Source organism: Etheostoma spectabile, unplaced genomic scaffold (assembly GCF_008692095.1).
Source record: "Etheostoma spectabile isolate EspeVRDwgs_2016 unplaced genomic scaffold, UIUC_Espe_1.0 scaffold273, whole genome shotgun sequence".
Lineage (NCBI taxonomy): Eukaryota > Metazoa > Chordata > Actinopteri > Perciformes > Percidae > Etheostoma > Etheostoma spectabile.
The window spans coordinates 2,065,950-2,081,852 of NW_022605577.1; the positions used below are offsets into that span (position 1 = coordinate 2,065,950).

A 15,903-nucleotide genomic window follows, 5' to 3' on the forward strand; every position below is an offset into this window, starting at 1 on the left:
ATATATATATATATATATGAGATTCTAAATGAGATCCCCCATAAAGACTGCAGGCACAGACATCGAATTAAATAGCTAATGCATTAGATTTTCAAAAACAAGCTTCACGTTTTCATATTTTTGAAAATATGCTAATTTGCTTCTATGCTGGGAGTTGGATTAGAAGAACTGGGGTTCTCACCTGTCTGTATGTTAAGTATAAGGCTACAGCCAGTGGCTACTTAGCTTAGCATAAAAACCTGAGCTGTGTCTCAATTTGGAAAACTCCGGTGGTACACTTACATGCAGTACAATGCGTAGATTATGTACTTACTTGAGTAATGCTTACGTTTTGACAGGATGGTCAAATCATACACATTATGCACTTACTGGAAATGATCGCAACATTTGACAACTTCTTCTTTTTAATGGTAAATTGCAGCCGGCCAGAGTGTTACCACCTCCTATTTTCAGCCACCAAAATATATGCCCTCTTGTTTTCTCACTATCCTACAACAGTATATGTAAAATTAGCAGGAAAACGCATGTATACATTACATTTGTATAGTTAGGTATTCACTGTTTCAATCGCAACTACTGCAGCGTGCTCGCCTGCCAATTTTAAGTTAATAAATACCATGATGGCCACGGAGCATTCGCTAACTAGCGAAGATTGCAATCATCGAGAGTGAGTAGTATGAAAACATTGCACACTCAACTAGCATCTAGGTACTCGTAGTGCACCGCATTTTGCCATACTTCTTAATGTGTACGCACCATGTGCTCAAATAGCAATTTGCCTACAGATGTCATGTTGAGACACACAAATTGTTAAATGGCTTGTCTGGCTTTCTTGGCCTCACCTAGGGATGAGCGAGTACAGCATTATCTGTATCTGTTTACCACATGAATTATCTGTATCCGGATCCGTACTCGGAATGGGCGGGGCCTAACCCGGAAGTGGTCAGATTCAACCCGGAAGTGGGTCGGGTTGTCTGGAAATGGGCGGGGCTTTAACCAGTATGTTATTTTAAGCATGCAATTGATATGGCTTGATCAGAAATTGTTATATTTATTGCTGATTAGAAAACTATTTCCGTGACAGAAATATGCGTCAGCATTGAGCTTCAGATCAGGGGTGTTGTCATGGTAACAAACAAACTATATAGGCCTACAGTATATAACATGTTTTGCAACAATAAATACAACAATGTGGTTGCAATTAAGTAAATGAACGATGAATGATTGTAATGAACAAGAGTTGTCATATTCAATAATATAACTTTCTTTTTTTAACTCTTAATCATTTTTTGGGGGGGTTCTTTTATTTTCCAGGTATGTGGTGTGTGTGTGTCGTGAGTGAGTAAGAGATACAGAGAGAGAGAGAGAGAGAGAGAGAGAGAGAGGAGAGAGAGAGGAGAGGAGAGAGAGAGAGAACATAGTGAGAGAGGGGGGGGGGTTGGAATGTGTTTGTGTGTGTATCTTAATTTGTAATGTTATTATTTATTTATAGAGGACTGCTGTTATTTTTTTTTTATAAAACACAGCAAGAAAGTTTCAGACACTCAAAAAAACTGGTTAGAGCAGCAGGCCGTTTAAAAAAAAAAAAAAAAAAAAAAAAAAAACCGAGTCTTATTCTACCAGCACCATGTCGAACAAACCCCCGTTACCAGAAGTCTCCGGTTACTAGGTACTAGTTCAAACCGAAGTATAAAACACAACTGAAGCTGAAGAAACCCTAAATGTTAACAGAAAAGCCCGCGGACCTGAGAAGAGAGACGTTCACTTCTCTATGTCCTGAGCGTGTGTGAGCAGGGCCGGTGGGACACAACAACAGGAGGAATCTTTGTGTGTAGGGAGGGACGCTGGGACTAGCCTATCACAGAATAGTGTAGGGGAGGGGCGCTAGGACTAGCACTGTGACTAGCCTATCACAGAACGGAGACACAGTCAATGGAGACTTATTCAATCCGAGCACGGATATTGACTCGTTTTACTCGTATTATACTTGTACTCGGCAAAAGTGCTTTATCCGTACCAGATACTCGTTTCAGTGAGTACTCGGCTCATCCCTAGCCTCACTATTGAGTCAACTGAAGGAAATCATTGCTACTGGCATAGATAACCGGCCATAAAATCACAATGCACGTGTGCTGGAAGGCAGATATTGTTACCGCTGGATTGAGTTAAAATAGCTGTATCCGTTTGGTCCTGTAAGCGAACGGTTGGCCATACTGTAGCCCCATCATATCTTCTAACTCTTAACAAAAAAGCCCAAAAAGTGAGTTCTGAAAATATTTTGGGATACTGGGGTTAAAGTTTAAATTTCTATGGACACTTCACACCTTAGTGAATTACACTATCTGCTGACAAATCCCAGGAAGGAAATCAGGGGAGAGCTGCTGAAAATAAATCTGTTTGCAATGACAATGATGAATAGATTTCAAACATCTTTACACTGTTGTGATGTTAAACATTTTACTTGTTGGTATCTCCTCTGTCTTTCATTCTGCTCCATCTGCTTCTGATTTACGAGTTGTTTCCCATCATGTTTTCCTAGAATATAATAAGGCTAAAGCTAGTTTAAATCTATCCTTTAAGTGGCTTCTTTCTTCCAGTAATCCCAAATAATACTAATTGTTTGTCTGACAGATAATTGACATTGTAAAAAATGACTGAATGAATAACAGCATCACTATAACTTTGTTACGTTAGGTTTTAGGACATGTTGTCATTCATGTACGCCAACGCAACAAAATGTGCAGCTCTTGCATTACATACTTTACTTTAGGACCATTTTACTAACCAAAGCATTTAAATGTATTCCACACTGGGCCACATATTAATGCACAGCCACGCAATTTGCATCTGAAAGAGTTGCACAACATAGAATAGAAAAGAATAAATCTTAATTGTCCACCAGGGTGGAAATTTTTTGTTTTTCGACATGCGCTAAATGCTTCTGACACAGTGTTTGCATTGCAGTCTAATTAAATTGTCATGTTTACAGTGAGATATGCATAGTACATTCATCTTTACATAGTTTCTGTTTTTACTGTTTAGAGTCAGGCTTCTGGTTTCCAGGTTGGACAGGCGGGGGAGGGGGGTGGATAGGCAGAGGGGAAGAGACTGTGACGAAGACCGATACAATGGGGGCAGCAGACGTATAAATAAAATGGAGGTTTTTTTTATTTGTCCCTTTTTCAGTTGATCTCAGTTCAATGTGCGTTACTGGCATGACTGTATAGAACAATATCATCAAAGCAACAAGATGAAAGAACATTTTAACATAAAATCTCTTCGGGCTTATGGATGTGCGAGTGTGTTTATGTCAGTAACGTGGGAGGATCTGAATCGCTTTGAATTAAGATATTTCATCATGTCAGTATTGATAGTGCATGTGGAGGTTTACCACAAGACTCATGATCCACATATTTTGTAATCATATTTCCCTACACACAGTATGATGGTTATGAAGTCCTGTAACTTGTTTAATTGAATAGTATTCACTGTCTCCATTTACTTGGGGAGATCAAAACCTGCAATTGTTGATGCTTCGGACCCCTTTAAAAATGGCATTGCCATTTTGTAGCTTTTTAAAATCTCTTTTATTTACATATCCAACAGATACAGAGCAACATTAGCATCCTTTTGAAGTTGGGATTCTGAACGTCTCGTTTCAAATATATGCAGTCATTTAATCCGTTGATATATGTGAAAATGTTCCATCTAAAGGAAGATTTAAGGGGCAACAGGACATCATACAAGAGGTTCTCATGGGTCCAAAAACATGCGTCATATCCAAAAAGACTTGGAAATGTGCTAACCGGGGCCACACCGGAACAGACTATTATTTGAAAGCTGGGACCCGGACAGGTGCAGAACCGAGGAAATATCGGACTCAAACCTGACCAAACCCGGGGAACACAGACCCCATTGGCACCAATTTGACAGCTGATAGCTAACATGTTAACATTAACTTACAAGTTATCAAAACCAAACTTTGTGTGCGTTACCTACGGGTCACGGTCCAGGTCTAGGGTCTGAGGAGACCCGTGAAGATCTCTATATTACGCTATTTTTTACCAAAAAAATGCCAACTGAAATTACCAGTGGTATATCCAGTTCCACATCCCTTCATTATGTGATATTGTTAGCTTATCTTTAAATAAGTTTCGACATGCAGACCTGCATGTTTTTGCCCTAGTTGCTTTTTGGTTTTATTTGCAGTCAGATCGGATGTATTTAATCCACAGATTTTTCCAAGAATGGGTAATGCTTTACAGATGGAGGGCAGGCAACTGGAGGCAGGCTCTAAGGCAACCTGAGGCAACAACCACCAACACTGCAGCAATGCCTATGGACAACAGCTATTGCAATTGATCAAATCTGCAAAAAGCCATGGCTACATTATAGAATTTAAAAAATAGCGGTACATTAAAGGGAGAAGCTGAAAAACCTCAAGGGTGGCAGACGTGGACCAAAAACCTCCGTCCTTAGTCTGGAGGAGCGGCAAAAGTGTTGCATTAACATACCTTGCGTTGGTATTCATTTTTTTATGAATTACCTAGCCCTGCAAATACAATGTGCTGTGACGTCTCTTCATTTTCCTGCCACAACTGAGGATTTTAACGCTGTTTCACCAGACCTCAGTCAACGGTTGACCTAGTAGGTGGACATTAGTAGCTAAAGTTAGCTAGCCAGCTAATAGCCTGACGCCATTGGTGCGTCCAGCTCGTAGCCTGTGATGTAATCTCATTCATCAGTTGTTAGGCATCCCGACAGGTATTTTCCAATTTGTGCAGTATATGGATTAATCACTTCCTGCCCTCCATCTGAATTACACATATCATAACAGCCACCTGATTGCAAACAAGCTATGCGTAGTTCCACCAATGCATGCATGTCATTAAGTAAGATCATATTAAAAGGGTAAATACAAATTGATATGAATAATATTTGTTCATTTGTCGTCTTTCACATTGTTGTTTTTTAATTCATTGTTTTATAGAGTTAGTTGAAAAAAATGATTACAGGTTCATAAGGTTTCATAAAATAATAGAGGTGTGTGTGTGTGTGTGTGTGTGTGTGTGTGTGTGTGAGAGAGAGAAAGAGACAGAGAGAGAGCCACAGTAGCACACAAGAAAAGGTAACTAAATCACTGGAGGAGAAAACAAGATGCTGTGGGCTGGAGGTGGATTGATGAGGAGGAGAGAAACTGCGAGATGGATGGATGGATAAAAGGCTTTCCAGGCTAGTTCAATGCTCAGTGGTCTTGGTTAGGTCAATGACTAAAGAACTCCCTGTGTCCCCTGTATGACACGCCCACACACACACACACACGCACGCACAGCACTGATGGGATAAGTGGTTTAGATCCACTTAGATGAGAGGTTATAGTTAGGGGACAATGGGTGAGAGAGAGAGTGAGAGAGTGAGAGAGAGAGAGAGAGAGAGAGAGAGATCAATGTGGTCTTTTGTATTTGGAGGTGAACTTGGGAGAACACACAGCAAGGCACACACACACACACACAGACACACACACACAAACAATTACTATAACCTTGAGCAGATTTTAGGACTTCAAATCCAAAACAATGATGACAACACATTGCCTCATACACATCATAACAAACTTCAAACTTTGTTCTTTTTGTTTCATTAGATGATTAGGCTCCAGGCTCATACCGGCATATGTGACATAACAGCAGAGTGTAGTGTGTTATCTCTATCCTCCAACATTTCACCAATAAAAATAACAACCCACATTTTCTAAACAAAGTCCCTAAAGCCTAACTGTTTTATAAGTTATTGCTTCAGCTGTGTTACTGCACACCTGATCCAATTAAAAGATGGACCCTAATTGTATCAGGTGTGCAAACACAAGGTAGGAGTAGGCTTTAGGACTGGTTTGAAAAACATCATTGAGAGTAATATTTTCAAGTAGCATTAAACTGTAAACAGAGCATCGACATATTATCACCTCATAGGTTATTGTGGCTGACAAAGTTTGAAGGGAAATAGGCTCTTTAGAACAACAGCTGCCTGCTTCGACTGGAAAAGAGGTTAATGAGGGCAGTAAAAGCAACAAAATTTGTGTTCTGTAACCCGAAACAAATAACTGAAAAATGCTAAAACGCTCTGCAGAGCTAACAGGAACTGCAGAGTCAGGTAAGAATTATCTCTTTGTCCCTTTCACATTACAAATAGTAAATTAATTGCATTGTCAATGAAAACATAAATAAATGTTACTGAAAATGTATTTGGGTTTTAAAATGATTAATCCTATGCTAAATTTAGCTACTAGCTATTCTAATTTGTACCAAATTTAGCTAGCTACACTCTCCTTTGTACCAAATTTAGCTACAAACTACTCTGCTGGATACCAACTTCGGCTATTAGTTACTGTTGTATACCAAATTAAGCTACTATCTACACTCTGCAGTACTAAACTTAGCTTCCAGCTACTAATTTTGCTACTAGCTACTCTGTTTTGGACCAAATTTAGATAATAGCTACTCTGTTTTGTACCAAATTTAGCTACTAGCTACTCTATTTTATACCAAATTTAGCTACAAACTATTCTGCTGAATACCAACTTCAGCCAATAGCTACTCTATTTTGTACCAAATTTAGCTAGCTAAACTCTGCTTTGTACCAAATTTAGCTACAAACTACTCTACTGGATACCAACTTCATCTACTAGCGACTCCATTTTGTAACAAATTTAGCTAGATACACTCTGCTTTGTAGCCTACCAAATTCTGCTACAAGCTACACTGCTGTGTACCAGCTTCAGCTACTAGTTACTGTTGTATACAAAATTAAGCTACTATCTACACTTCAGTACCAAACTTAGCTTACAGTTGCTCTGTTTTGGACCACATTTAGCTACAAGCTACTCATTTTTGTACCAAATTTAGCTACTAGCTACTCTATTTTGTACCAAATTTAGCTTCAAGCTACTCTGTTTTGCAGCACATTTATAGATTTCATCTAGTACATGACAGGTGCTGAAAAGAGGGACAAGTAGGTCTTTTTACCTTTGCAAGTTAGACAGTGTGCCAGAGTTTCATTGCAATGTTTCTTAAAGTTAGAAATGTAATGGTAATTTAATACAACCAAATATCAACAATTTCTCTTTGTCATGGTGGCAAACCCTGACATTTTTAACCTCAACCGGGATGAAGACTGATCCTTCAAAACAAGCCTTTAGGGACAAAATAGGATGCATCACTGCTTCAACAATGCCTAAAGATATACCTTTAACAGAATTTAATTTCTTATTGAAAATAATGTTTGTGTGTTAGAGGTTGTACAACCTATAATTTATTTTGGATAGCAATTCTGTCAGTGTTTTCAACACTGAGATGTCAGAGGGCCTATAATTTTACCGAAATGCCCACAATAGCACCAACGTTTCACCCAATACTTTTGCAAAAGAGTTCTAGTTTTGGAAAAGTGGAGGATCACTGTTGTTGACTATTGGAAGAATAAATACAGGTTTAAATGTTGGCTAATGTCAGTAGAGAAACATGATAAAAACATTTTCTCAATGTTGCTTGTTATCTGTTCAGAAACTCAACATACTGCGTGAAAGTGTCCATGTCGATGACTGTAGAAGAGAGTGATGAGGAGAAATGCTTCAGCAGCAAAATCCGACATCTGGAGAAAGCTGAGATAACCCATGGCAAAATGATCACCTGTCCTGATATAGAAGACTATTTGGCTCCATACAAGCAGCCTCAGATGACCTGGTATAAGGTACGACAAACACACACACACAAAAGAGTACGAATGACAGCTGTCAGTCTTTTGTAGACTGTTGTAACTTGATCCGTCTGTGTCTCTTGTCAGGAGTGTGAGCGGGTTGAATGGAGAAGCTCCATCACTATTAACAATACACACATCTGGATTCCTGAGGTAGAGGAGGGCGACGGGGGAAATTACACCTGTGAGTTACAGTATGGATCCAGACTGGTGCGGCGGACAACAGAACTTAAAGTTACAGGTAGGACACGGTGCATGGATGGATGGATGGATGGATGGATGGTCCCAAACACAAGTATGTGGTTAAGAAACATTAATCATTAGAACTTTGAAATGAAAAGAGAATGTATTTGACGTATACATTGAATAAATCAAGATGATGGCAAATAAGAAGAACATGTATCTTTAATGTCAGAAATAATGAATGGTGTCTATCTACATGAATTGGTGGATGGATCCATGACAAATTGGATAGGGAAAGGAGTAGGGATTGATACAGTGGGATTAGATGAGTTTGGACAGGACTGTATACTATATAAAAGACTGATAAAGCATTGAACGGTCATGAACACAATGGGGGGGGATAAGATGGGATAGGAAATGATGATGATTAAATCATGGCAAATCCTCTTGTTACTAACCTGGAACTAAAAACAGATAGGGGATCTTTGCCAGAGGACTTCAGGCTGCAGTCCTGCTTACAAGGTGCCAGAGGTTTATGGCTATACTTTGGGTCCAAGCCCTACTATGGCCTTAAAAGTAATTATTACAATTTTGAAATAATTTCTACGCCAGTGAATGAGTGGAGGCTAAAATAGGGATGATGTGGTCATGCTTTAATTTAAGATCCTTGCTGCTGCATTTTGGAGTAACTGCAAATAATAGAGAACTCTGGCCTAAACATGAATAAATGTTAAAGTAGTCTAAACAGCATTAAATAAAAGCAAAGATAACTTTTGACAGGTCAGGAGATAGAAATGGTAATCAAGATCTGTTTTTTGTAGTGGTGTTTGAAGTGAAGAAAGCAGAACTTTTTTGTCTTCAGCATTTAAACTCAGATGTCAGTCTCCCAAGTAACATTTATTGGCAACTGACAGTGTTATCAAGGCTGTAAATGACTGTGAGAAGGTTGCAATTTCCCCCAGGTGTTATTGGTACATTGTTGGTGGCGTAAAAACTAAAATGTAAATTTGCAAATGATTTCCCCGATAGTAAACAAAAAAACCTCAGTGGATCTTAAATTGAGCCCTGTGGCACACCACTAGCCAGAAAGGCTGTAGAAGAAGATGCATTACCAATAGAAATAGATCATGTTTTAAGTTTTCTTTATTGTATAATGGAATATGATGGGTTGGGATGGTATGGTCATGGAGAATAAAGATAGGTAAGGATGGGGTCTGTCAAATGTTTGACAATACAAACATATAAATTGTACAAGTATTTGGTGTCCATTGAGTCGGGCAGACTCAAGTGGTTTGCCAAGAGTACCAGGTTATCAATTTTATGTCATCAATTCATTTTACAGAATTGATTAATTATGTGTACATTACACCACTTAGAGTGGTTTTGGGTAAACTGATTGCATCAAAGACAGAGAGAGGACTTAAACTATGGCAGGAATATGGACTCTGCCTGCTTTTAATATAAAATGGATCTCTCAGTGACTCCAGAGCATCCATTATTTTGACAGATGCCAGGACTCAGCAATACATCATTTGTCATTACTACAGCACTTTTAAAGTTTCCTCTTTGCACAATACATCTCTACCCTTAAACAACAGTGTGCATTTAAATTCATAGCACAATTTGGTGTATTTGTATTTGGTCTATTTGTTTCATTCCCAGATTAAACATACAATGTTTAAAGCTTTAGTTGCTTTAGTCTTAACTTTGACTCGGCAGTAACATCTGCACTTGGTTGTTCAGAGTTTAATCTGACCTCCATCTGCACTTTTTTACTGTGTGTGTAAGAGTGTGTTTGGGGTTATGCAGGATGCATGTTTGTGTCTGTGAAGAATGACAACATGGTGTGCTTATTTTACATGACACACACACTGTAACATGCACCCTGCCTTTGCTTAACACATCACATGCACAGATACACACACACTCTCACTCACACACAGTGAGTGATTTTCTAGTCTGACATAACGTGATGTGCTATGATAAGCAGCATAGAGTGAAAGTGGATATGCATTGAACAATATCCTTTTTAGAGCATGCTGTCTTGCATTTATTGCTCCATATCTCTTACATTTTGAGTCCCAGAACCGATGTCAGGGTCTTTTTAATCTCACACTTTGTGCTCTGGTTGAGATGTACAGCAACCTTTTTGTTGAGTAGAGTCGATATGAACAGGCATTGCTTCATTTGTCAAGGAATTATTCAAAACCACTTTTCCTCAGTTCCCTTCATCTACTCTCCTGTGGAGGAACATAGCATGGGAAATCACATTATCTGCCTGTGAGTTTATTGTGTAAGTACTGTTAAGAAAATGGTCTCTGTGTCTTTTGGCTACTATGTTATATGTGTCACATTGGAATTTATTACATTGTACTTAAACCAGTGCTAGACAGTATGTTGATGTATGATCATTTTGCCTCCTGCTAAAAGACAGCAAGAGCTCAAAGATGGAATGAGTATTACAACTATAAAAATAAAATAGATGTGAAGGACATAAGACCGAGTGGCAGCCATTTTTATTTGTATGGTGTAGGTGAAGAAGAGTAGTATGTTAGGAGGCACAGAGAATGAGTTCAATTTAACAACATTAGTCTTTCATCCACACACTGTTTTCATAGCTTAAGAAAGCTTTTTCACTAAACCAAGATTAGATTATTTACCTGGTTAACACATCATAAAATTGGGTCCAGATCTTGCTTCCTGCTTCTTACAGTGCAGACGCTTTGCTGCTTGCTCCTGCTTCTGCTTGCATATTTTTGCTGATAATCGTGCTTTTCCTCTGAGAAACTATGAGCAGCGGCTCTTGGACACTTCAAAAACACTGGACTATACATTTTTTGTGACATAGTAGGCTATTGCCATATTTTAAAATTTTTCTGCGTGAGCGTGGCCTACCAATAGCTCAAGCCTGTCTACAGTGATGTGAGTAAAGCTAATTAGCAGCAAGATGCCTCCTTTCCGTAGAAGACTACTACAAACTCCTTCAGAAGATTGCACTTCTGGAAACCAAGGTTCACCTTCTAGAAGTGAACGTGGAAGTTAAGGATCTTGTGGAAATGACACCACCTTACCATGACCCATAACAATGGACAGAAGTATGCTAACACACGGCTAATTAGCACCAACAAGAATACAAAGAAACAGGAGGGTGGAACTGGTAATAAATACAAGTGGCGGTTCCCTGGAACTCGTCGGTGCGAAGCCTAGAGTAAATCATTTTCCTGGGAATGGGAGGACGACTAACGGGCCGGGCACAGCGCCCTGAGATTTGTGATATGACCGGCTGGCCTGCACTATCATCGGGCAGAGCGCTCTTCAACCCCTGTACCAGTAGGACACAGCCGTGGACAGCTGCAAAAGGGAAAATAAGCACACAAAATGCCCCCCACCAAACCTGGTGTGCAACTGGATAACAGATTTGCTCCTCTGCTGCAGGACGTGGGCAGTCATCTGATGACGGGACTGCGTCTCATCACCACACAGCAGGGTAAGGACTGAGAGCAATTCAAAAAGTAAAAAGCAACTGGGCTCAAACCCTGATTGGGGTGACTCTGCTGTAAAAGATTTAAAAAACAGTAAAAACACCAAAATACTATGTTTTCCAAGACATGGTGTCTGACTTGACCAAAAAATCCCAGATATCGTGGCAGCCAACCCAACTGTGAAGAACATTATTCTGCAATAGGGTCAAATGATGTTGTAAAGCAACAGTCTGAATTGCTGAAACTGGACTTTAGGGAACTGCTTGACACAGTCACCCCCTAAGCGCAAATGTGTTATCAGTGGTCCTATACCGTCAGTCAGAAGAGGAGATGAGAGATTCAGCCGACTGTTGGGACTAAACAAATGGCTTTCAACTGAATGTACCGTCCACTCTCTGAAGTTCATTGACAATTTAAACATTTTCGGGAGCGCAACATCTTTTAAAGCAGATAGACTTCCCTTAACAGCAGGAGTAAAGCTGTTCACCTCTAATCTGCTTACTTCTGCGTACACACTGCTCCCTCTGCCAAGGTCACAAAACAAAAGGAAGACACAACAAAGTGCGGCAGTGATCCAGCAAAGCCCCCGCCTGTGCAAAGATTTGACCATGGGAGACCAGAGAGCAGAGACACGAAACCTCCACTCCCTCTTCACCGTCCAGCACCCCTCAAACCTTCCCAACCCCGAACCTTCTGAGGATCATCGCTGTCTCTACTGATGTCTCCACACACCCTTTCCCTTATTTCCCCATCAATTATGCACCCCTTCCTACCCCCATGGCTCAACCCCGGGCAAAAGAAAACGCCAAGCACCCCTACCAGGATCAGAAAACTCCTTCCCCCAGACTGATAAGGACGCTTGTGTGCAAAATCTGGCAAGCACTATCTGATATGTGCCGGGCCTTGGTGCAGGACTAGTGATACTAATGACTCTTTTCAAGACAGCCCGGGCCCTGTGGATCAATTCCTCAATTTCTGTTGTGATAGGTAATGGAAAAGAATGGTGAATAGCACTTAACTGCAAAACTTAGCAAATAGCATCATTCTCGTCAGCTACAGTGTCCCAAAAAAAAAGAAAACACACTAACTATGCCTACTAAACGTCAGGTCTTTGGCAGGAAAATCCTTTTTAATCAATGATTTATTACTAAGCACAACTAGATTTATGTTTTTAACTGAAACCTGGTTAGACCATAATAACAGCGCTGCTGTTCTCATCGAGTCAGCTCCCCTAACTTCAGTTTTATGAGTGAGAATAGAGTGAATAAGAAAGGGTGGAGTCGCCATTTTGTTTAATGACTCCTTCCACTGTACGAAAATTGTTATGGAAATTTTGTTTCTTTTGAATATGTTGCTCTTCAATTAAGATCTTCCCTCAAGCGATGTTTCTAAATATCTCAGGCCACCTAAATATTCTGCAACCTTCATTGATGACTTCACTGATGTGTCTATTATCTGCATTAACTTGAGGGTAATCATTGCGGGGTGATTTTAACATTCATGTTGACAGCCCCCAGGACAGGGGGACACAAGAGCTGTGTTGTGTTTTGGAACTATGGACTGACTCAGCATGTGACGGAGCCCACCCAACAATAAGGGGCACACTCTGGACTTGATTGTCTCCAAAGGTCTGAACATTTCCAAGGTTGTGGTGACTGACGTTGCTCTCTCAGATCATTCCTGTGTTTTCTTTACGGCACTATCTCTGTGGCCCAAAAGTGTCCAAACAAAGATAATCAGAAAACGGATATCACTGAAAACACCAGTGACACATTTATACAGCTTTTCTCCTCCACACCAGCCCTCTCTGGGCTCTCAGTCACTGAGCTTGAGATAATTTCAACTGTAAAATTACAATGTTATTGATGCCATTGCTCCCACTAAGGTCAAAGTGTATCTGGTAAGAAAGATCTCCATGGAGAAATGTCCTACTGGTGAGAACAGAAAAAAGAGAGTGTAGGAAAGCTGAACGAAGGTGGCGAAAAACAAACTCCTGGTCCATTATAACCCTATAAAGAGAGACTTCGCATTTAATTTGGAACTGAGGAATGCAAGAAGGTCCTTTTTTCTCTGATATTATCTCTAGAAACAATAATAATTCACGTGCTTTGTTTGCTACTGTTGATAGGTTAACAAACCCTCCAGTACCAGTAGCATCTGAACTTTATCTACCAAGCCTGCAATGACTTTGCCTCCTTCTTCAAAGACAAAATCAAAAGATAGACAAACAGTCAGTGCCTCCATATCAAGTTCAGGATATGTGTTGTCACAGTGTTCAAGCAAATAGTTCCAATATGACAGAATTTCACACGATCAACCCTACAAACTGCGAGGATTATCAACATCTGAAACCTCGACCTGTTGCCTTGATATTCTACCAACGGGACTTTTCAAAAATGTTTCCAATTGTTTGACTTCTGATCTTTACAGATTGTGAACACATCTCTTCTTTCAGGAATCTTTCACAGGCCCTGAAAACTGCAGTAATCAAGCCACTCTTAAAAAGAACAACCTAGACAAGTCACAATGAGCAACTATAGGCCAAATCAAACCTCCGTTTTAAGTAAATCATTGAAAAAGTAGTCTTTCAACAACTCAACCATTTCTGTCACTAAGCAACAGTTTTGATACCTTTCAGTCGGGTTTCGACCACACCACAGCACTGAAAGGCTCTTGTCAAAGTCTTTAATGACATCCACCTTAACACAGATAATGGCAAAATTTCAATCTTAGTATTACTTGATCTCAGTGCTGCATTTGACACGGTCGACCACGACATACTACTAGACCGATTGGAAAACTGCGTTGGCCTTTCTGGCTTAGTACTAAACTGGTTTGAATCCTACCTAAAGAATAGGGATTACTTTGTGTCTATAGGTAATTATGCATCTGAGCGTACAAATATGACGTGCGGAGTTCCGCAAGGCTCCATTCTGGGGCCTCTTCTGTTTAACATCTACATGCTTCCACTGGCTCAGATTATGGAGAAAAACAAAATAAGTTACCATAGTTATGCGGACGACACACAAATTTACATAACCTTATCGCCAGGGGACTATAGTCCAATACAAAAACTGACTAAGTGCATCGAACAAATTAACGGCTGGATGTGCCAGAACTTTCTGAAATTAAATGAAGGAAAAACTGAGGTGGTTGTTTTTGGAGCAAGAGAGGAACGATTAAAAGTCTGCGCTCAGCTTCAAACAACAATGTTAAAAACAACAGACAAAGCCAGAAACTGGTGTAGTCATGGACTCAGACCTGAACTTTAACAGCCACATTAGACAATTACAAAGTCAGCCTACTATCACCTTAAGAATATATCAAGGGTTAAAGGACTTATGTGTCAACAGGATTTGAAAAACTTGTCCATGCCTTTTATTCAGTAGACTTGACTCTGTAACGGGGTCTTTACAGGTCTCCCTAAAATCAATCAGACAGCTGCAGCTGATTCAGAACGCTGCTGCTCGAGTCCTCACAAGACCAAGAGACTGGATCACATCACTCCAGTTCTGAAGTCTTTACACTGGCTTCCGTGTCTCAAAGAATTGATTTCAAAGTACTCTTGCTAGTTTATAAATACACTTAACGGTTTAGGTCCAAAATTATGCTGACTGCTACTACACTATGAAACCACAGACCTCTCAGGTCATCGGGACAGGTCTGCTTTCTGGTCCCCAGAGTCAGAAACAACAGGGTGAAGCAGTTTCAGTTTCTATGCTCCTCATATTGGAATAAACTCCCAGAAACCTGGTAATCCGCTGCTCTCTCAGTTCTTTTAAATCAAGGCGAAGACCTTTCATTTGTGCTGTTTCTTTAAATGACTAATCATTTCTTTAAATTTCTTATGCTGCACTGTAAATTTATTCTTGTGTTTTAGTGTCTATTTTTTAACTGTCTATTCATGTGTTTTACCGGTTTTTAATGCTTGTGATTTTTAACTGTTTTTACTTGTGTTTTATCTGTTTAACTGATTTTGTGTAAAGCACTTTGAATTGCCTTGTTGCTGAAATGTGCTATACAAATAAAGCTGCCTTGCCTTGCCTTGCCTAAAACATACTTCAGTCAAACTAAGGTGACCAGATTTCTCAGACAAAATCCGGGCACATTTTCAGCTCAGAAATGTATATACCTTCAAATCACGTCATGTTTTAATTTTTTTAAACTGAAAACAGGGACACTAGACTTAGAGCTGGTCTTATTAGGGGCTGAGCCCCCTTAAATGTCTGATACTAGAATTACCCCTGCTGCTACTTCATACACCTCAGAGGGAATGTTGTTACAGTTTACTGAACTACTGTACATTTATCTGACAGCTTTTGCTTTATTGCTTCAGGCTTGTTTCTGCAGCAGCTTATTGAGTATCAGAAATATTTTCCTTTGACAGTGATGCAGTATTAAACGAGATCGCTGCAGTCGGCAGCAGAGAAAGAAGTTAATAGGATAATTGTCCAGCTTGTATTTACGTTCATAAAAGTGCTCGTTTTGC

At 39.8% G+C, this 15,903-nt stretch overlaps 1 protein-coding gene and 1 long non-coding RNA gene across 5 annotated transcripts in view; one reads left to right on the forward strand and one right to left on the reverse strand.

The window, feature by feature from the left end:
• Positions 1-15,903, forward strand: part of il1rapl2 (interleukin 1 receptor accessory protein-like 2) — a gene marked incomplete at its 5' end in the record, with an annotated part of 503,103 nt that overhangs the window by 332,676 nt on the left and 154,524 nt on the right. For all 4 annotated transcript variants that reach the window (XM_032510844.1, XM_032510846.1, XM_032510845.1 and 1 more), the window contains 2 exon segments: positions 7,557-7,743; positions 7,837-7,990. In XM_032510844.1, coding sequence (XP_032366735.1) covers positions 7,557-7,743; positions 7,837-7,990 — 341 coding nt within the window.
• The window catches only part of LOC116685931 (uncharacterized), a 16,878-nt gene continuing 13,558 nt past the window's right edge, over positions 12,584-15,903 (reverse strand). The window contains exon 3 of the long non-coding RNA XR_004331085.1: positions 12,584-12,596. This is a non-coding gene — a long non-coding RNA (uncharacterized LOC116685931). The remainder of the gene's footprint in view (positions 12,597-15,903) is intronic.